Genomic DNA, 21,522 nt, shown 5'->3' on the forward strand with positions numbered 1-21,522 from the left:
GAAGAATACATAAGATATTAATGATATTTAATAAATTATCACCATAAAAGCAGAATAAATGAGAAATAGGTTATTTTAATTCGTATCTGTATCGACAAAATAGAGTATAAATTTTTAACTTACGCATTTCTGAAGACAATGTGGAAATGATGTCAGAAGTCACGACTCCGGTCTTCTCTTCAACTTTGCCTTCTGATTTTTGTATTTTTGATACCTAATACACAATTTCTCTCCAATCTGTTCAGCAAGAACGAAAAAAGGTGAGAACTCGGTTCTGGGGATTTTTCTAGGGACTGTTGATGAAGTTTTCAACGCTTGCCTTTCATCGGCTTAAGACCTTTTATGCTTTTATGTTGCAGCTAAATCAATTGTAAGATGGTAAATAATTATAATTATTAACTAAATCATCACATTTTGTTTATATAATAACATAAGTTACATGTATTCATCCTTCCTAGGCTATTGAAATTTAAGTTTATTAATGTTTATATGGGAGCCGGTCACATTTTTGTATCATACCAGGGTTATGTTCTTTCGTACAATAATTGCTTTCATGTTTTTCGTTTAATTGCATCATAAAATTTTGTTCTTTTGAACGTAACACATTACATTCTATTCTTTTAAAATTACATATAAAAATATTAATGTGTTAAACAGTTATTACATGCAGAAACAATGTGTTCACGTAACGTGGTAATACTTAAGTATTAGTTATAATAATAATTTAAACTGCTGTTAATAAGTTATGGTTAAATATATATTATTGATACAGAACAATAATGCATTGTTTAAGTGGAAGATATTCAAGAAGCGATAATTTTTATGTAATGAAGTATAAAAAGAAACATCCTAACTGTATTATTTTTAATAGTTTCAGAATTTTGCAGTATATAGAGCCAGTCTTATTGGTATAACAAGATCTGCAAGGTCTAAAAAGAAAGTTTCTAAGGATCATTCAATTACACGTTGTTATAATGTTTTTGTACAACCACAGTTACCTCGTATCACAAATGTACACTGTTTATCAGTGAGTTTCTTTTTAAGATACACTGTGAAACAATTATATAGATCTGATTAATTATAGTTTGTTTTTTTAGATTAGATTATATTCTAATCCTGCAAGAAGACCTAGCTTTTTTGCTCAATTCCTTGAGAATATCAACAGGAAATGCAAAAGAATAAAGAAATGAGAGAGTCCTTAAAAAAATTTAGAGAAGAAGCAGAAAAACTTGAACAGTCAGAAGCATTACGTTCTGCAAGGCAAAAATTTCAGACAGTTGAATCTGAAGCCACCAAAAGTTCTGAAGTTATTAAAGAAAAATTAGGATCTCTAAAAGGAAAGGTAAGGGTAAAAGATAGTATTTTATTAAATTAATAAAGTTTGTACATGTATTGGTTAAATTACATGACATAGGTACAAGAAGTTCTTGAAGAAGCAACTAAAACAGAATTAGGTAAAAAAGCTGGACAGTTAGGTGAAGAAATAACAAAGTCTGCAAAAGGAGCAGCAGAAACATTATCTGAAAAAGTCAGGCACTGGGTAAAACCAGTGCATTTCAAACGATATCACAAACTGCAGAAGCTGTACGTGAAGAATTAGATCATCATGGAATGCATGGTAAATTAACCTTGACAGTCTTTTATAGAAATAAGTGGTAATATATTTTATGAAATTTGTAGGAAGAGTATATGTTCCACCTAAAAAATTGAGGAAAAGAAAGGATGTAATGGAAACTGTAGATGATAAGCGTGTTCAACCAAATGAAGAAGCTCTGGGTGTTGAATTACATAAAGATTCTAAATTTTACCAATCATGGCAAAATTTTAAGGTATATGTCTATAGAAATAATGAACTTATATTACATACTTGTTAAGTTATTCATGCCGAATAATTACATTTTTTATAGGATAAGAATCCATATGTAAATAAAGTTCTGGATTGGAAAATAAAATATGAAGAATCGGACAATCCTGTAATTCGTGCTTCCAGGTTATTAACTGAGAAAGTAACAGACATAATGGGTGGATTGTTCCAAAAAACTGATCTTTCAGAAACACTTACAGAAATATGTAAATTAGATCCTAGTTTTGATAGAGTACAGTTTTTGAAATATTGTGAAACAGATATTATTCCTAATATTCTTGAAGCTATGGTAAGAGGAGATCTTGAGGTTTTAAAAGACTGGTGCCATGAAGCTCCATATAATTTATAGCACAGCCATTAATGCAAGTAGAAAAATTGGGATATCGTTTAGATAATAAAATTTTAGGTATTCTCTTATTTTATATAACAGTTTGTTGTTTTTTTTTTATACTGTTACTCTATTTAAAACAATATACTCTGTTTTCCAGATATCAACAATGTAGATTTAATAATGGGTAAAGTAATGGAACAAGGTCCAGTTTTAATAATCAGCTTTCAGTGTCAACAAATTATGTGTGTGAGAGATGCTACAAATAAAATTGTGGAAGGAGATCCTGACAAAGTAATGCGTGGTTAATTATATTTGGGTGTTGTGTCGTGATCCTACCGAACTCAATCCAAAAGCTGCTTGGCGCTTACTCGATCTTAGTGCCACTAGTACTGAGCAGTTTGTGTAGTGTACAATTTAGACATAAATTTAGTTAAAGCTGCAAAAATTAATGTGAATACATGACTAAAGAATAAGTGAAAACTGACGTGTGTTTACTTATTGCTTTCAATTGAATTATATTGGAAGAAGTAATCATCATTAGGATTTACAACTTGTACATTAATCCATCAGTGATGGATATTAACTTCTGTGACTTGAACAATGATATTTGATATACATAAAGTTGTATATCTATGTTTTAAGCTACAGAATTTCTATAAAATCTGCAGAATGTTTTGATTTAAATGTAGCAAATAAAAATAAGGTGCATTATCAATGTTCATTAAAACAGAAAAATTTATCATTACTACAATTTATAATTTTTAGAGTTGCAATCATGTTTATACATGTATGATGCGTTTATATCTATGGAAAAAATGATGTAAAAATGATGGTAAAATCAATTCTGTATATATTTAAATATTGACATTAAAAACGTTAAATAATAGGGCCTAAGAGAAATTATGTCAAATGCCAAATATGTGTTTAGCACAAGTATTTTAATTACTAAAAATAATGTAAAAATTTGATGATTGATCAAATGTTGTATATATTTAAAAGAAAAAGTTCATGTTTATAATAGTACATTAAATGCATAGTTTATGAATAAAACCATTATTTTTTAAAATTTGTAACATGTGAATTGAAGTCACTTGTTTTCAAATTATAATAAATTCTTACAGATAATGTGTTGTCTATACATTTAATATTTAAAATTAAAAAACATTATAACATGGAAGTACAATTTTCCTTTCTACTTTTATTTCAATTAATTCAGATGATTTATTAAATAATTGTTAGTTAATAAGCCCATAATTAAGTGCTGATTTAGTAGTTTATAATAAAATTAATTTACTCATATATATATATATATATATATATATATATATTTTGAATTTCTTCTTTATTACATGTATGTAAATATATACATACATACACATATAGTATAATAATGCTGTCCTTTGGTTATTGGTTCCTTCTATAATCTTGTTTGTGGGAACTTAAAAAAAGTTGATATCCTTTTACTCTCTCAAATATTATACAAAATTATTGTTTAGTTTCTATAAATTATATTTAATGACATCATAAATGTATTATAGTATCCTTATTAAATTATTGTTGCCCAATTTGTACATATTGGGTTGCATGTATGGTTGAATGTTCTGGCAAGATAGAAATTCTAGCAAATAAACTACTGCTAGTTGAAAGTACAAATACATAGCCATACTGGTTGTTGTTTAATGCAAAAATAATATTTCTATACTGTATTAGTTGTAAAAAATGAAAATTCGTTGAACAATTTCCGAATTTGTTATTACTAAAATATAAACAACTGCAGTAGTTGGGCTGCCATTACGGACAGAATCCCGCCATGATGCATAGTAGTGTTTTACAAACCAATTCGATAACATGATCGAAGGATCTGGACTGTCTATTGTATTTTCATAAAAACGATTGTTCGTTTCATGAATATTAAATTTACATATGATTTTCATTGATCCGTGTGTAAAATTAAGTTTGCGTTAGTGCAAATAAATGTGAATTTTAATGCATTTATGAATACACCAAATAGTTTAGTTCGTTTGCTTTCAAGAACACGTAACTGGTTGTTTCTTCAGAAACATGGCCTGAATATCGTTCCAATGGTGTGGTGAAATTGTGTGTATAGAATTATTAAAACGTCATTTTGATCTTAAATACATTTACGCACTAGCAAAATGACATCGATACATTTTGTTGTGCATCCGTTACCGGAACAGACGATCAGTTAAATGATAGGTAAGGAAACATATCCATTATCGGTTTCCCATTAATGTATCTTTTTGGTATGTCCCGTCTCTTCCCCGTATTGAAATCATTCCTTCATTGTTCCTTCTTAAACATCTTTTTCTTTTTAATCGGCGTATGTTCTTTTCTTTTTTTCTTCAATTTTATACGTCACCAATAACAATATTTATGTTAATATCGATATCTTTAGCGAATAATTGAATAATCTTACATGTATCGTTTGAATGTTACAAGTTTGTTGTCACGTTATTTCATTTCTATTGAATAATACCTATGAATGTATTGTTTGCGTCATAGATAATCGTGCATAAGGATTTAACTATCATTGTTTGCAGTTAGTTAAATAAAAGAAAATTATACATATTTCTAGTGTAGATAAAAAGAAAAAAATGTTTTCCCAAGTTCCCATTATTCATTGCATTTGTAACTTGCAAGAATAAATATGAACATTCTTTTAATATAATAAGCGACATTTTTGGTACAAATGCATTTATTTGCATTAAATACATATTGCAAAATGATTCATTTATTTTAATTTTAATGATTAATATTACAAAAGTACATTTATTATTTTAATTATCTTTTCTATAGATTAATTTTTATATTGCAGTTTTTTAATTGAATTATAATCATTGACAATAATAAAATAATATTTTAGTTATGACTTTATGAATGTTTCGGTTATTCATGTATAAAAGTAATATCCACAATAATGTATTATAATCATTAGATATTAAGGGAATTACTATAAATATTTAATTTACACAAATATTACTACTAGTATATTATTTGATGTATTATAAAGAATTTAAAATACATTATAATTGATATATATACTTGTATGTATATTAGTTTCTTTGCCTATTTAACAATTGAACTATAATATAAATAGAAATTGTTCGTTTAGGTTAAAGGAAGTGGCAGAAAAGATCAACAGATATGGATTTGTCACATTACCAGCATTTAGCGGATTGAAGATCGCAGTAAAGCGCATTGTTGTTGGATACCGACGCATATTGCCCTTCTTACAGAGGATCATAAAATTTGCAGAGTTGCGTTTACAGTATTGTCAGACAGACTGGACTTGAGTAAAAATGAACCACATAGAAAGTAAGTAATATCTAATCACTTATGTCCCTGTTATCACGATAGTATAAATGATAGTTACATGTTGTATCGTTACTTTAGCACAAATAAAAACCATGTTTGGCAACTCCAATTCGGCACCAAATAACGGTAACAGCAGTGGAAGTGGGAAGCAGAGCGGGAATGTCTAGATCTCGTGCAAGAATTATGCCGCGGTAGTTCTGCTATCCGAGGAAGTGGCAGCAGGGGAGGAAGTAGTAGCGGAGCAGGATAGGGCCTCCAGGTGTAATTATGGGTGGTGGAAGCGGTAGCAGCTCGCGTCCTATCGCATTGGTACCTGCTCCATTTGTCCAGAAGATCTCATTTCACAGCTCAAGTGGTATTGCAAGGAAAAAGCCGCAATCTTATTATTAGAGAATTACAGGTGTGGTTACATATAATAATGATAACGGTGATCAGTGTTTTCAGTAGAGACATTCTCTGTATTAAAGATTTAACTTGATATTAAAATATATTTTATAGCGTACAAATTTAGATGTAAACTTAGCAGTAAATAATTTACTGTCACGAGACGATGAAGAAGGCGATGATGCAGAAGATGCGGCAGATACCTATGTTCCAGAAGATCTTATTTCGTTGTTAGACGGTGGATTTAGTAATGAACATTCTGTTATAATTGATGCAGATTCTATGTTCTCTGAAGACATGCTTGGATATACAGGAATGAGAAAGTAATCACTATTGTGATTGTTATTATTATTATTATTATTATTATTATTTATTAGCTGTTTGTTGGAAGAGGTAGATGGATAGATTTTTATCTTTTTTCAGCCGTGGAAATTCTTCGCGTAGAATAGGCAACGATAGGGAGGGTGAACGTGCATCCGAGCGAGACAGGGATCGTGATAGTTTTAGTAGATGGAGAGATCGTCAGTATTGTGGACCACGGCGTTGGTTAGAAACAGCACTCAAAGAATCTTGGGAAAAAGATTCTGGTAATGATCTTAATCTTTCGAAAAAATCTATTTCTAATAAATCGTCAACAAGTCGTAGCTGCTAATATCTTAATCATATTTTTGTTTAATTCTTCAGATAACAAAAAGAAAGAATTAGCTTCTCAAAGTCATTATGGATATCAGAGGAATTGGAGTGGTGGCACGAACGTAGTAGCGATCCTGCTCCACGTTTTGTACAAATTGCTTCACTTTACAGTGAATTAATTGCTGTTTCTGCCGGAGGACAATTATATCAATGGAAGTGGTCCGAATCTGAACCGTACAAAGATCCAGAGGTAGTTACCAGAGGAGAACAATTTGTTTCTGTTTTATAAAAGCAAACTAATATATAAAAACTTGTCTTAGAATCCAAATATACATCATCCGAAAGCTCCGTGGTTAGCGATAACATCAGAAAAGATAGTTAACATATCCGCAACAGCAATTCGTTGTTCAGTCAGCAGTGAAAGTGGCAAAGTAGCTACTTGGCTCGACGAGCTTCTGGGACATGTTGCTTCTCGTCTTGAACATCCAGCTCAAACTTTTACTGAATTTACGTTGGATAAAATAGTATCCCTTCATACTTGTGCTCTGTACACTGTTGCCAGACTTGAGAGTGGTGCACTGTACTGGTGGTTAGTTGAAATATCATGGTTATTTTTAACTAATTTTGTTTTAAATAAGTGAACTTGATACGAATGAAATTATTTATTTACTTACTTATTTATTTATTTCTGTTTATAGGGGGGTGTTACCGTTTGCGCAACGCAAAAAGTTATGGGAAAAATATAAAGCTAAATCACGTAAACATAGACCATCTACAATATCGAACGATATTAGTATGGAACCCACGTTTGCATGAAAAACAGTCCTATATATCAACCTGGCGCAATAGGTAAATTGCGAGAAGAGAGAATTACTTTCTATGTTAATCTGACCATAGTAATCATATCGACATATTTTTGTAGGATTTACAATTGCCAATGGTGTTCCAAAAGTGGGACAGTTATTAGTAGCAGCTTGGGAATTTAGATGACACTTACAGATTTAAAATATTACCGGCTGGAACTCACTTACCTAGTGCTAACGTAGACAAACGCGAGACAAATGGAAATAACGGAACAACGGGTACTATAAATAAGACCAATCATAAAGAAACTGCTGACCGCCTGACATGCCTCCACCTCCCTCGCCAGCTTCGAGCACTTGTAGCGATACTGGTAGCATCACAACAAGTCACAGTAAGAATTTCTTCAAATTAATTTGCTAATAAGTTTCCTCAATTCGATTCAAGGCGATTCTTATTTGAATGAAAAATACAATTTACCGCGATTCTTAATCTTGTAGAAAGACAGAAGCGTGTTACGCCTAGAAATGAAGGAGAATCAGAAAGGAAAGACGAGGAGGATTGGCAGTTAAAGGATGTCGTTTTTGTGGAAGACGTAAAAACTGTACCCTTGGTATGTTTTATGTATCGAATAAGCAACTGATACCTTGATATTTAACAATTTTTTTTTTTTTTTATATATTTAGGTAAAGTAATAAAAGTTGACGGTTGTTATGTTGCTGTAAAATTCTTTTCGAAAGATTCAAAGGAGAAAGAAAAAGAAATTAAGGAAAAGGATTTCAACACATCAGATTTTAAAGACTTGACAGCTGAAGAGTCGATCAAATTACTGGCTGACTGTAGATTGTTGAGAAAAGATGAATTACGGGTAAATGAAACAATTAATTCAGTATATACATATAATGTCAGTCGAAACAATCGGGGGATAGTAATACCTACTATATTCTGGAATGATGTTTTCAGGTAATAAAATCGTCAATGAACCCAAGAGCTCCATGATTGTTTTCAACGTACTCCCAGAAGAGTGCATATGTGTTGAAGGATCAAATGATAATATCTTAACCATTGCTACAGATGGTCAAGGTATTTCTTTTAAAGTATCTTTTTAAAGTATCATTTATAGCGCCCTTATTTTAATGATTAATTGTTAAACAGGTATTCATGCTATCCTAAAAACTGGAAATAAATTGAGTTATGTCGGTATATAATTTAAGCACTGGAAGATATGTACAGATTGCTATATTCCATCAGATACCCTCATCATTCTTAGGTTTTACAGCCTCAAATATCAGTCTGACAAGCGCAGGAGAGGTAGGTTTTGTAATTATTATTTTGTTTCTTTGCAGTATAAGTTTAATTGAAATTGTACAGAAATATACATAATTGATATTATATTGCAGAACATTGAATGTTCTATGATACGTAGAGACGGAAATAGTGCTACTTATCCGTTAGTAAAAGATTGTGCCAAGATGCTATTCGTGATCCAAATTGGCTAGATCTAGTTCCGGTACTTGTATCGGTGCTTATCGACCATTCCTAGTTACCAACCTGTTCTAATTCGAAACCAACATGAAAAACCAAGTTGCAGTTATTGCATTAAGCATTTGAATAACCTTTTACTCATGGCCGCGTAGACTGAGATGCGATTATGATAGCGTTAAAACAAGTATTCTGTAATTTAGAACAAGATCACAGTAAGTACCGAAGAAGTATTTTCTTTTTCTTTTTCTTTTTCTTTTTCTTTTTTTTTTCTTTTTCCTTTTTCTTTTTCTTTTCCTTCTTCTTTTATGATGTTGTTGAAAAAATATTAAATATACTGCTGTGTTTGACTTTAGAAATAATTGGCAATCAACTTCAGCACAATATTAATGAGGCGCTGCGATGGTAACCGTAACATTTTACATGCTTGTATCAGTATGTGCTCACCAACCTTCGCAACAAGAAATGATCAAGGTATCGAACGCGAATTAGTCCAAAATACTGTGGATGGTCCGTCAGCGCCGATCGAAGAACCGATTCCAACTTTAAGTTGGCCACCGGAAGCGTTTGATAACACTTCCGGCGAAGAAGATAGCTTGCTTAGCATTGGTGCTGCCAGTATCTCTATGATGAATAAATCAGGTAAAAGTGTATTGAATGCCTTTCCATTTTTATTATTTTTATGATAAGTCGTATCATAAAATTATTAAAATAAAGTATTGCTTTTCTTAGGCGTTGGAGCGACTCAAATAACACTTATATCATAGACTCTGTTGAAAGAAGGAACAATGCATTGCTATATTAAAGTACATGTGTGAGAGTAGCGTACTGGCGCCCCATCTGAAGGAATTACTCACAGCAAGTAACTATTTCCATTCGTTGATAATTAAAAAGATACTTTAATCATTTATAAACAAATACAATTTTAATCTATGCATTTGTAGGGATGTTCAAGGTCAGACGCCATTAATGCTTGCTGTCTCAGTCCGTGCATATCACGCAAGCCTCATTTTATTGGACACTATTCAAAGAGTTGGGAGAGATCAGAAAGAATGTTCAGAATGCTACTTCCTACCGATGCCAATCCAGATTGTGTCACCGTTATTCGTCACTTGCTGCAACGATACTTTGTAGTTTCACACTGGACTGGAACCGAGCATATCAATCAAGATATTTTCGAGTGTCGAACTTGTGGATTGACCGAATCTTCTATGCTGTGTGCACAGGAATGTGCTCGCGTTTGTCACAGAGGACACGATTGTAAAATGAAAATTACTTACTCCCACAGCTTACTGTGATTGCTGGGAGAAATGTAAATGTCGAGCTCTGATTGCGGTTCATCAAGGTGCCCGTTACGAACTTCTTTGTCGATTGGTAGTGAACACTGATCGAGCCACGAAAATAAACTCGAGGGTGAGAAAGTATTTTACTGTTTCTAGTTCAGACTGTAGGAAGACAGCTAGTGGAGCAACGACAATGCCGTTCAGCACCCCGACAACGTTCAACGCTCTGCAAGTCGCAAAGGGACCATCCTCCGATGGTTGAGCGCTGTCAAACATGCCGGATCATGACTTGGAACCTCCTCGTTTCAGTCGTAAAGCTTTGGAAAGATTATTGAACGATTGGCCAGCAGTTCAATGCATGATAATGTCAGGCGTATCTGTAAATGGCAATGATCAATTGTTCGGCGATCAAGGACAGTTGTGCCGTCAAAGTGGAACCGCGTTGCTTGACAAATTTACACATTCGCTGTTGGTTAAATGCAGTGCCGAGATGCTGGATACTTTGCTGACAACGTTGATACGAGAGTTACAAAATGATACCGTACCTGGACGACAAGAAGAAGCGAATAACGTTGCGCGTCGATTTGTTCGGTCTGTAGCTCGAATATTCGTCATTTTCACGATAGAAATGGCACCAAATACGACAAAAAGAAGAGGCACCAGTCAGGCATCACAGCCTTTGATGAAATGCCGTAAAGTTTTCCAAGCACTTATCAAATTAGCAGTGGAAGAACTATGCGAAACTGCCGACTCATTGATAGCACCTGTCAGGTTAGGCGTCGCCCGTCCAACGGCACCCTTTACATTGACCAGCTCGGCGATAGAAGTGATCAATGGTTCGGAAGAATTGTTCTCTATAGAACCATTGATACCTCACAGTGGTGTTAGTTCTCAAACCTTAGACGCTGCTTTGCAAACGCAACAAGGAAATAATAATATAGCTATCGCCAGAGACGTTTCTGCCATCGATGAAACGGAAGGTGGCGAAGGTATACATATTTTTTATATGTATTAATTATTATTTCTCTTTTTTTTTCTTCTTCTTTTTTCTTTTTTTCTTTTTTTCTTTTTTTCTTTTTTTCTTTTTTGAAATTACACCAGAAAAATTGTTGTTTTCAAAAATGATAGAAGGTCCTATGGATGTGGATGGTGATATAAGCGAACACGAGGAATCTGGAGTTTCTGGAACAGTTGCTGGCCAACCGATGGGTGAAATTGATAGCAATGCTGGAGGCGTGAGCGAGGAACAAGCAGGAGACGGCGAATCCGATACAGAACTGGATCTGTTGGCGGAAGCGGAAACAGAATCGGACTCGGACGATAATCACAGCAATCAAGACGCAGCATCTGCCCAACGGAGTGTGCAAACTGGTGCTACCGCAGGTTCCGATGGTGGAATGGGATCCATTTTGCTATTCCCAGAGGATGAGTCCGGTGAATCGAGCCAACAGGAGGACGATGAAAGTGAAGCTGGAGAAACCGACGAACAGGATAACGAAGATTTCCAAATTGGTGACGAGCAATTGGAGCGCCGAAGGTAAAAATACTTTTTCGTAGCAGTAAGGTTCAAACACATAAAAGCACAAGAATCATTTAGAAAATAAATCTTGTTATATTACTAATATCTTATTATTACAGCGGTTCGTCTGGTCATTTACACCGCAATAATCTCGCGCCTGTTTCGATGCAATGGGCAATCCGTAATCGCGAAACAAGTACACGCACAGCAGGATTACGGGTAACAGGTGGCAGTAATCTGAGTTTCATTGACTCTGCATCTTTAAGACGTACTACTGCAACATCTGCTGTTGCAGCTGCACAAGAGCCCATTATTATGGGCACTACTACAAGTTGTTTGGCACGTGCATTTGGAATTGTAATTCGACAGATAACTGATCTTTTAGTTATGATGCAAGATTACAAAACACTGGCACCTTCTTTGCCACGACTGATGGAAATCACTTACCAGGATGCACTGAATCTACAGGTATGATATTTTCTAAGTAATTTTTTTAATATCGATAATGGTTAAACGTTAAAACTAATACAACCTTGAATAATTATAGATGTATCTTGAGTCACATTTAAAACCCACGTGGGATTGGTTGCTCACAGTGATGGATGCCACAGAGGCACAATTAAGATTTGGAGTATCTTTGACACGTAGTGCTGATCCTACACACCCAGAACATCCATTGAACAATGCTCCATCTTTGTCTGGAGGCAATTTCACTGGATTATTGAACACAGCCGCTTTATCTTTGACATTGCAATCTAATGCAGGTCGGAATCAACGCAGTGGTATCGCTACGAGCTCCAATATCTCCACTCCGCAAGCTTCTACAAGACTCACCGTTGGTTTTGCCGGTGGTGGTGAACCTTCGAGGAACAGTAGAGAACGTGAGGGTACATATATCTGTGGACATAGTACACTTGTTTGTTATCAGTACTACAATGACTAGAGCGAATTCAATTTTTTGTAGAAGAGTGTCAAGTACTTTCATTTTTAGGTGGTGATGCACATTCGGCAAGGCGTGAATTTTTATCCTATTGCTTGTCATTGATGCGTGCTCACAACAGCGAACACAGAGATAGCTTGCCGGTATTAGACGTTTCTGCTTTGAAACACGTTGCTTACGTTTTCGACGCGCTAGTCTATTACATGCGTGCACTTTCTGAACCGATGTCATCTAGAGGAGAGACTCAAAAAGAATCATCAAACTATTCCAGTTGGAACGATCAGGTTTGTGCTATATTTATTATTGCTTTGTCAACATAAAACGTAATTTGATTTTATATGTATGTATGTATGTATATATCACAAACACACACACACCACACACAGGATGAAAATGACAATGACGAAGGAGAAGAATACAATTGTCCGGTTCCTACCGCGCTAGAAACAGACTCGGTCGATTACCCTGATCTACTTCAGGTTCCTATTTGCGGCTCCGGAAATAACAGTAACAGTACGCCGAAAGGAAGGAAACATCCCTTCTTGCAGAGATCAGATTCTACGTTATGCCTTGGTTGTCCGCCTCTCGATCCGTTTGATACTGTCATGAGCGAGGCTTTACCTTTAGCTGATCAACCGCATTTATTGCAACCCCATTCAAGACGCGAGGATCTTTTTGGTATTCCAAGACAGCCATCCACGAGTTCTTCAGGATCAAATCAAAATAGACTAGAGGGATTGCCCACGAGACTTGGTCTATCCGCGCGAGGAACTGATAATCAGAATACTCCAACGCCAACGTTCAGTCAAGTGATTCAGGGACCTGCTTTCATGTCATCGGACGCAAAGCGTAGTTCCATGTCAGCTGGAGATTCAAAACACGTGGTAATATTTCTTCGTGTTCGCTTACATCTTTTTTTTTTTTATTTTTTTTTTTTATTATTATTTTTATTTTTATTTTTTATCGTTTTTTCATTGAAACATTTTATTATAAATTTTATTCTATTGTTGTAAATGATTGTTACAACAATAAGGTTCTCTTGCACATTCTTACATTCTCATCATATTTCTTCTGGTATGTTTCTGTGTTAAAAAATAAAATGTGTGGATCTGCTTTCGATATTGTAGGAAAAGGCAAAATCATTTAATCAAACAAATGATAATCATACACTTGTCGCGGAACAAATCGATCGAGCCCCGATTATAGTTTCTACTAATAATCAAAATGATCAAGCAGCAGGAAGTACCAAAAATAATAAGGATGTATGTAAAATGAATAGAAGCGTTATTGTTAGAGCTGGAACTGTTTCGGTAAATATCTGATGTTTCAAATTAAAACCTGATAGAAAATTTATAAAAATTCCGAAATGCATAAATAATGGATAAATTTGGAAATATTTTTTTGATATACTAATTTAATATTACTATTTTAAAGGAATCGAATGCAAATAAAGCAGGTGCTTCAGAAATGATGGTGGTGTCAAACGAGATGCAAAATGTATCAGAAGAGACAGATCAATCGGCTTCCAATCACGAAACATCAACAGCACATGAAACAGTTGAAACAAATCCAGTTCCATCTATTGGCACGAATATATCGCACAACATTTTGTTGGGCCGTTGGAGATTGTCTCTCGATTTATTCGGACGAGTTTTCATGGAAGACGTTGGTTTGGAAGCTGGTTCAGTCGTGTCCGAATTAGGAGGTTTCCCGGTAAAAGAAGCAAAATTCCGTAGGGACATGGAGAAGCTTCGTAACTCACAACAAAGAGACATTAATTTATTAAAAGTAAATAAATTTAAATAAACTTGTACGATACTGGTACACATTGTGCATAATACGTCTCTCTGTTTAAGGTTGAACGAGACCGAACGCAGCTATTAGTGCAGACAATGAAGGAATTAAACACACAGTATAATTTATATAATAGGCGTGCCTCTAATACACCGCCGTTAGCAGTGAGTCGTGTTAAAGTGATTTTCAAGGATGAACCCGGCGAAGGCTCTGGAGTAACTAGAAGCTTTTATACTGCAATCGCAGAGGTTTGTAATATTATGATGGAAAGAAAATTCATGGTTGCTGTTATCGTGCGAATAAAATTATTTCTTTTTATTTTTCTATCGAAAACTATATGTTTGGCATGCAAGTATGGCGTAAAATATAAAGTTTCTGTGACAATTTTAATATGACTAGCGGAAAAGTGCAAACGCTATACGCTATAATAAGAAAAAGTTTTCCAGGAAAAACTACTACCAATATATTCCTTGAATCATTTCAATTATTTTTTATTTGCAACGTTAGCACTGTTTCTGCTCGTCTTAGAAACTAATCTGGATATATCTATTTTTCATAGGCATTGCTTGCAAACGAAAAACTGCCCAATCTTGAAGCAGCCCAAGTAGGCTCCAAATATACGCAATATAATGTGCTTCAGAAATTAAAAAGTAGAGACCGTGATCGTGATTTAAGACGACAAGTTAGTATATAATTATTATTACTATTACCATTATCATTACTATGTAAAAGAAGAAGAAACATGTTTATATTCTTTTTCTTCCAGAATCCTCGATCTTCTGGAAAATGTCGAGAGACGCGAAGATTATCGTTCGAAGCTCGTGCTTTTCATCCATCCACGTCTGTCGAAGGAAGCAGTAATTCTGGTGCTGGTAGTTCCTCCTCCAATTCCCATCCGCTACCTGTTAGTCATCCAAATAACGATCACTTGACCATGCATCAACAACAACTTGGGGATAGACTGTATCCAAAGGTAAATGATAATCGCAATTACGCTATTGTAATGAGTCTGGAAATATGAAAAAGGAAGAGAAAAAAAATTGTCGAGCACGTAACACAATTGTTACCTTGTTTAGGTTTACGCATTACGACCCGCATTAGCTGATAAAATAACTGGTATGCTGTTGGAATTATCCCCTGCACAGCTGTTGATGTTACTAGCCTCAGAAGATGCTCTGCGGCAAAAAGTAGAAGAAGCATTTGAATTAATCCGTAGTCATAGTCAGGAAACGGCAAGAGAAGCACTGCTAGATCTTGATGTATTCAGTTTAATAGCGCGGTGCGGAGCAAACAAGAAAAAGATTGAGAATAGTATTTTAGACGACACCGAGGACAATGCCCCTCTCTTCTATTCTCCAGGGAAAAGAGGCTTTTACACACCGCGCCAAGGAAGAGCTAGCTACGAACGACTGAATGCATTCAGAAATGTGGGCAGGTTGGTGATACGATACAGAAATAAATAAATAAGTAGAATAATTCTAAGATACTAATCGATGAAATTTCATCGCTTGTTATAGACTTATAGGGTTGTGCCTGTTACAAAACGAGTTGTGCCCTATATTTTTGAATCGTCACGTGATAAAATATATCTTGGCAAGACCAATACGTTTCCATGACCTTGCATTTTTCGATTCTGTAATTTATGAAAGTCTAAGGCAACTCGTGATCGATTCTGAAACCAAGGATAGTAACAGTTTATTTTCTGTTCTTGATCTTAACTTTAGGTATGTGCATGAAAATTATTTAAAACAATTTCAAGAGATATACGTAGTAGAAATATACCTGTTCTAACAATATACTCGTCCTGTTTCAGTATTGATTTGTGTCCCGAAGAAGGAGGGGGTTCGATCGAACTTATTCCTAACGGTCGTGATGTAGAAGTAACAGCAAGTAATGTTTACGATTATGTGCGGAAATATGCGGAAGTTCGTATGATCAAGGTACAAGAGAAAGCTTTGCGCGCTATGAGAGAAGGGGTATTCGACGTGCTACCAGAAGGGGCACTCGATGGCTTAACATCCGAAGATTTGAGGCTTCTTCTGAACGGAGTTGGCGATATTAACGTTTCCGTTCTGATATCGTATACTTCGTTTAATGACGAATCAGGAGAATCTGCAGATAAATTAGCGAAATTCAAACGATGGTTATGGTCTATCGTTGAAAAAATGACGCATTCTGAACGACAAGACTTGGTAAAGAATTTGTTATTCGAATATTAATTATATTTAGAAAGAAATTTTTATGTTACATAATATCATTGTTGAAAAAAGTTTCTTTTTTCTTTTTCTTTAAAAAATGAACACGTACAAACAAACCGTTTGTTAAATTCTAAATGGTGCATAATATCTTGTCTTTTTTTTCTTTTTTCTTTTTTTTTTTTTTTGTATTGTAGCTATACTTTTGGACAGGATCTCCAGCATTACCGGCAAGCGAAGATGGTTTTCAACCAATGCCGACTGTGACATTACGACCAGCAGATGATGCTTATCTACCAACTGCAAATACATGTATTTCCCGTATATATGTTCCATTGTACAGCTCTCGTCACGTATTAAGACATAAACTACTTCTTGCTATTAAGACAAAGAACTTCGGATTTGTATGAATATATAGATTCTATAGATATAAATATATATATATATATATATAATTATATATATACATATACATAAGATATATATAATATAGTGCATATTATATATACATTATGTATATCATATATATTATGTGACCATGTTTGTGCGCAATAGCCCTAAAAAGAAGTCACATTATTGATAATGATACGAGAAACAAAAAAAAAAGTTGTATGTTGTTATTTTTTTCCTTCCTAGAAAAAAAAATTTATAACATTTATAAATTTATAAGCTGTAATTATGAATTCTGATTTCTTTTATTGAAAAAGTGGTTTTTCATCGTAATAAGATTTTATGTTAAATGTCCTCTTTAGTCTTTATAGTGATCAAATAAAACTTTCTCAAAAGCGATTGACCAAATGAATAAATTAACGATTACCCCCCGTATCGTCAAAAATGATATTTTAACTTATTCCGTCTTTTATTTTATTTTACATCACAGAAGTATTTATATTTTTAATTTTTTTTTTGTTAGGAATTTTAACAAAATATTATACAATTAAAAATTTGTTTTATTAGGCATGTTTAAGATGTAACATAAAATGTTGACAGGAAACTGTAATTTTTTTTTTTTTGCTTTTAATGCACACCAGTAGTAGTAACTATTTCCCTGGATATTGGCATTGTTGATTATAATACATACAACTTTGAAAATCAGACTACAACACGAGTACAGATTATAAAATATGAAACTTGATGTTCAATTAAACGGTGAAAATTACATAGTTTCGCGTAATAAAAAAGGACTGGTTTTATGAATGAAAATGACGATAAAATGTGTGTTAACATAAAATCACACGTAATGTAAAACGTACAAATGTTTTCTCCTTCCTTCTTTCTTTCTTTCTTTCTTTCTTTTTGGTTGGAACATTAAATTCTAAGGTTGAATTGCCAATTTTGTAGTTGAATTTGTGAATGAAATTGGCCAAATGCGAAGGTAATAGGAAAAATAATCTAGGAATGTCTAGCTGCCTATTTCATATTTGTTATATACTTTCTTTTAACATGTTCAAAATCTTGAATCTATCGTAAAACAATATTAACTCCGTTACTTATTCTCTGCTTAGTCTTGGCATGCACTCATATAGGTCCTTTTTTTGTCTAGGATCATAACAATACATATTCCCAAAATGATTATCATTTTGAAAGAAAATTAAATTTACAGATTTAAATTATTATTTATATTTCCTAAACAGTAAACTGAAATAGTAAAAAATAATCTATTATCTTTAATTTACTTAAAAAAAAGTTGCTAATGCTAATATGTATAATATAATAAATCTCATTGTTTATAAATTTCTAAAAATCGTAAAGTTATATACAATAATTATATTATCCATTATGTACTTGACAAAGTATTAATAGAAACTTATGTACAATCGTTACCTATTGACCACTTCCTGAACTGTTTTGGGGTAATTTTGCGGTTGATTGGCTCAATTGAGCTAACGTTTCTGGAGTCGCATGTGTTTTTAGGATTGAATTTTCAGCTTCTAATTGATTAATACGATCCATGAGCTCTGCTATTTTCTCCTTGAGAACTTCAACCTCCTCTCGTACGGCGAACATCAAATGACTCTTAACAAGATCCTACAAAAGATTCCCTATTAATTCCAACATCATATTTCGTTATCTTTATTTAATAAATACCCTCCCCCATTCCCCCCAGCAAAGAACGCTTACCATGGCCTGCTCAATTTTATTATCAATCGCTACAGCACTAGTTCCCGACATACTGTAATCAAAATTATACGGCAAAATTTATTTATCAAATATTTTTAGATACTGTAGTAATTAAATTTGCAATCTTGTTAAATATTATTTTATAGTAGCTAAAAGGAACTAACAAAAAGAAAGAAACTTTTTAATTAATAGCAATGACTGTGGTCCTCTGTTTTTTCTATAAACACAATTACAATGAATGAAATTCATTTAACACAAACTATATACCTTTCATTGTCTTCGAGGGCATGGTGTTCGTCACTGCCTTGAGTAACTTCGGTTAAAGATTCTAAAAGGGTTGTATTAGCTGATTGAGTAGTGGATCCAGCTACAATGCCTGAAATGGAGTCCTGCTCCGGATCTGTTTGATGGAACGTTATATTTCCCTGTTGTATACCACCTACAACATTTTGGCAGCTTGCTGTCACCTGTGCCACTTGCACTTGAGCATTACTACCAGAAGTTTGGGGTTGCATTTGAGACGGCGGTATCACTTGAGATTGTACCGGTGCTCCAGGAGCGTGAATGGTCGAGGAAGTTTGCTGTGCACCTGTTTGAGGAACTGTATGAATATTTTGGATGCCCTGCATTCCTTGTATGGCAGTCAATGGCTCTGAAATTTGCGTCATTGGTTTTTGGGTTTGCAATGGCTGTTGGGGCTGCTGTTGCTGTTGCTGTTGAGGTTGCTGCTGCTGTTGTTGCGGCTGTTGCTGCTGTTGTTGAGTGACAAGAATGTTGGGTGCCTGGGATGATGTTGGTACGGGTGCTTGTTGAACGGATGCCTGACAAACATTCTGAACTGGTAACGACTGATTTTGTGTGCTCACTGTTACGTATGTATCTTCTTTTGAATGAGGTATATTTTGTTGAGCAGTCACATTGCTATTACCAGTCGGCGTTATAATAGGAATAGAACCCTGCGGCATACTCTGAGACTGAGTTAAATTGTTCGGATGAGTAGGTTGCAGATTCGACGGTAATGTAGAACCTTGTCCTCCTTGCTGTTGCTGTTGCTGCTGCTGTTGCTGCTGCTGCTGCTGCTGCTGCTGCTGCTGCTGCTGCTGCTGCTGTTGTTGTTGCTGCGATGCCAATTGTTGAGCGGACGATTGAAAGTATTGAGGAATTTGCGAAGGTGCCTGAACTTTAGTCTGTGTTTGAACTTGGGTGGGATTATGCTGCGCATTAGGAGGAAGCGAATTGCTTACCGCATAATTAGCGTTGGAAACCGATGTAGGATTGCTTGGTACACCAATTGAAGTATGCACATCTGGATGTGCAGATACTTGTCCGTTAGCATCGATACTTATACCTTTGTCTTCGGATACAACTGACTGTTTAGGTGCATCTGGTACAACAATTCCACTATCCGTCACTCCGTACGATATGCACACCTCATTTGGATCCGATACTTTTGGTGTACTAATCGCTGTTGGTTGATTAACAGACGTATGATCCAAGTAATCCATACAAGTCCATCTACCTCTCTTAAAAGGTTCGGTACTTTCAATTTTAACCACTTTAAATCTTTCGTTTCTACCATGAGAATGTACCTCGCGTAAATCTGCATCTTGTTTGGCATTACTCGACAGCAAATTAATAATATTGTTGTCGGTAACGGATGTAATGTCCAAAGTATTAATATTGCTGTCATTTACCGAATTGCTGACATTATTCCCTTCGGAGGGTACAATTGCCAAACCGTATTGAGAACTTGTAGGAATCACCGGAGCAGTACTGAGGGCAGCGTTACTGGTATTAAAGAATACATCCTCCTTGGAGAAAGTATCTTCCGAGTAACTAGGCGTTTCAATATCAATGTCAGTGATACGCGAGTGTTCAACCGAATTGTCCTCCGTGTGGGATTCATCCAGATCATCGTTCGAATCTTCGCCGGCATCATTGCTCATACGACTGCTAACGCTTGTAATTTGAAAGGACGATGTCTTTTTCCGACACTGATTATTCGCCGTCACGTTGCTTGAAGTGGTCAAACTAACCGGCTGGTACAGTTTCTCGGGCTCTCCTAACCGAATTGTCTCGGTGGTCGTACGATGTACTGGATTAGATGTTTTTCTACTACCATCCGATAGCTTATGCGATTTTCTGTGTACATTATCTGCCATTATTATAGGAACTTAGCATTCGAGAGCCACGATCATTGCATTCGTCGTTGTTCTCTTGCATGGTAAAATCGACATCGCTCTTAGCCGGGGCCTTTCGGCTTCGAACTCTTTCTTTCTATCACAATCTTCACGATTAATCTTTAAACAAACCGATTCTTACGCTGTACGGTAATTCGAATGAAAATCATATTCTCATCTTGCAAAGGTGTTGACAGTTCACCATTTCATCAATTTCACGGGGAGGAAGTGCATTCGCTCGAGTACCGTCTACTCGAAACGAATACCCACACTTCACGAATGGAGAATTGTCTTTTTATATTCTTCACAGCCGATTACGCTACATTTAATATCACGCGTTTACATATTAGCTACTATCTCGCAATCGGATTTCTCATTATTCATATCCTTTCTACTCTATTGTACTAAGTGAGCAGTTTAAAAATGGCTGCCAATTCACTCACAGAATTGCCACGAATTATATCTAGAGCATCTGTGTGACTTCACAACTAAAAATCTATTTTCATCCGCGATGTAGCTGCATTACGAGAAATAAGCATAGCTACTATCCTTTGACCCTTATCTAAACGAATATACATATGTCCCAAAGAGATGATACAAACCCAATGGTTCTTACTTCAATCCCCTTTACACTATTGTTCTTTGTTTAAACATTGAAA

General features: G+C 34.8%; 3 protein-coding genes across 4 annotated transcripts; 2 read left to right on the forward strand and 1 right to left on the reverse strand.

Moving 5' to 3' along the window:
* The first annotated feature begins 388 nt into the window (after positions 1-388).
* Positions 389-3,320, forward strand: LOC114879181 (mitochondrial import inner membrane translocase subunit TIM44). The gene is given in 11 exon segments (XM_029193844.2): positions 389-693; positions 872-1,027; positions 1,098-1,158; positions 1,161-1,342; positions 1,415-1,526; positions 1,529-1,618; positions 1,681-1,829; positions 1,908-2,205; positions 2,208-2,270; positions 2,353-2,495; positions 2,497-3,320. Coding segments are annotated over 11 exon segments (1,377 nt in total). The 5' UTR covers positions 389-675; the 3' UTR covers positions 2,602-3,320.
* Positions 3,321-3,514: 194 nt separating this feature from the next.
* LOC114879173 (E3 ubiquitin-protein ligase UBR5) lies at positions 3,515-17,351 on the forward strand. The gene is given in 53 exon segments (XM_046287944.1): positions 3,515-4,385; positions 4,388-4,412; positions 5,329-5,425; positions 5,428-5,531; positions 5,610-5,628; positions 5,630-5,674; positions 5,676-5,717; positions 5,719-5,770; positions 5,773-5,872; positions 5,874-5,931; positions 6,030-6,238; positions 6,339-6,502; positions 6,600-6,629; positions 6,632-6,798; positions 6,869-7,137; positions 7,247-7,338; positions 7,341-7,397; positions 7,471-7,526; positions 7,528-7,669; positions 7,672-7,743; positions 7,850-8,217; positions 8,313-8,345; positions 8,347-8,382; positions 8,384-8,432; positions 8,505-8,548; positions 8,550-8,660; positions 8,750-8,818; positions 8,821-8,910; positions 8,913-9,011; positions 9,013-9,050; positions 9,211-9,473; positions 9,564-9,572; positions 9,575-9,625; positions 9,628-9,709; positions 9,776-9,968; positions 9,971-10,108; positions 10,110-10,247; positions 10,249-10,347; positions 10,350-11,103; positions 11,243-11,651; positions 11,753-12,101; positions 12,181-12,520; positions 12,625-12,857; positions 12,960-13,457; positions 13,701-13,883; positions 14,008-14,361; positions 14,430-14,615; positions 14,927-15,049; positions 15,134-15,340; positions 15,444-15,802; positions 15,885-16,091; positions 16,181-16,559; positions 16,760-17,351. Coding segments are annotated over 53 exon segments (8,538 nt in total). The 5' UTR covers positions 3,515-4,351; the 3' UTR covers positions 16,973-17,351.
* Positions 15,181-21,516, reverse strand: LOC114879175 (protein bunched, class 2/F/G isoform-like). 2 transcript variants are annotated; one of them, XR_003789869.2, is made up of 5 exons: positions 18,951-21,516; positions 18,684-18,735; positions 18,387-18,590; positions 15,435-15,542; positions 15,181-15,269 (listed from the first exon to the last, which is right to left on the reverse strand). XR_003789869.2 is itself a non-coding variant. In XM_029193827.2 (4 exons), exons 1-3 carry the CDS (start codon positions 20,843-20,845, stop codon positions 18,387-18,389), a joined length of 2,151 nt encoding a protein of 716 aa, XP_029049660.2. In that variant the 5' UTR covers positions 20,846-21,516; the 3' UTR covers positions 17,495-18,200. The 2 variants fall into 2 exon arrangements, 1 of the variants encoding a protein (XP_029049660.2); XM_029193827.2 differs by lacking the exons at positions 15,181-15,269; positions 15,435-15,542 and adding an exon at positions 17,495-18,200.
* Between the last annotated feature and the right edge of the window lie 6 nt (positions 21,517-21,522).

The sequence above is a fragment of the Osmia bicornis genome, chromosome 11, assembly GCF_907164935.1.
Source record: "Osmia bicornis bicornis chromosome 11, iOsmBic2.1, whole genome shotgun sequence".
Taxonomy (NCBI): Eukaryota; Metazoa; Arthropoda; class Insecta; order Hymenoptera; family Megachilidae; genus Osmia; species Osmia bicornis.

Bases quoted from the DNA above. Each gene is read 5' to 3' on its own strand.
- LOC114879175 (XM_029193827.2), bottom strand. From the start codon at position 20,845: ATGGCAGATAATGTACACAGAAAATCGCATAAGCTATCGGATGGTAGT. The intron at 18,736-18,950 runs GTATATAGTTTG...TTTTGATTACAG, and splicing joins GCCCTCGAAGACAATGAAAG to TATGTCGGGAACTAGTGCTG. The intron at 18,591-18,683 runs GTAAGCGTTCTT...AATCTTTTGTAG, and splicing joins ATAAAATTGAGCAGGCCATG to GATCTTGTTAAGAGTCATTT.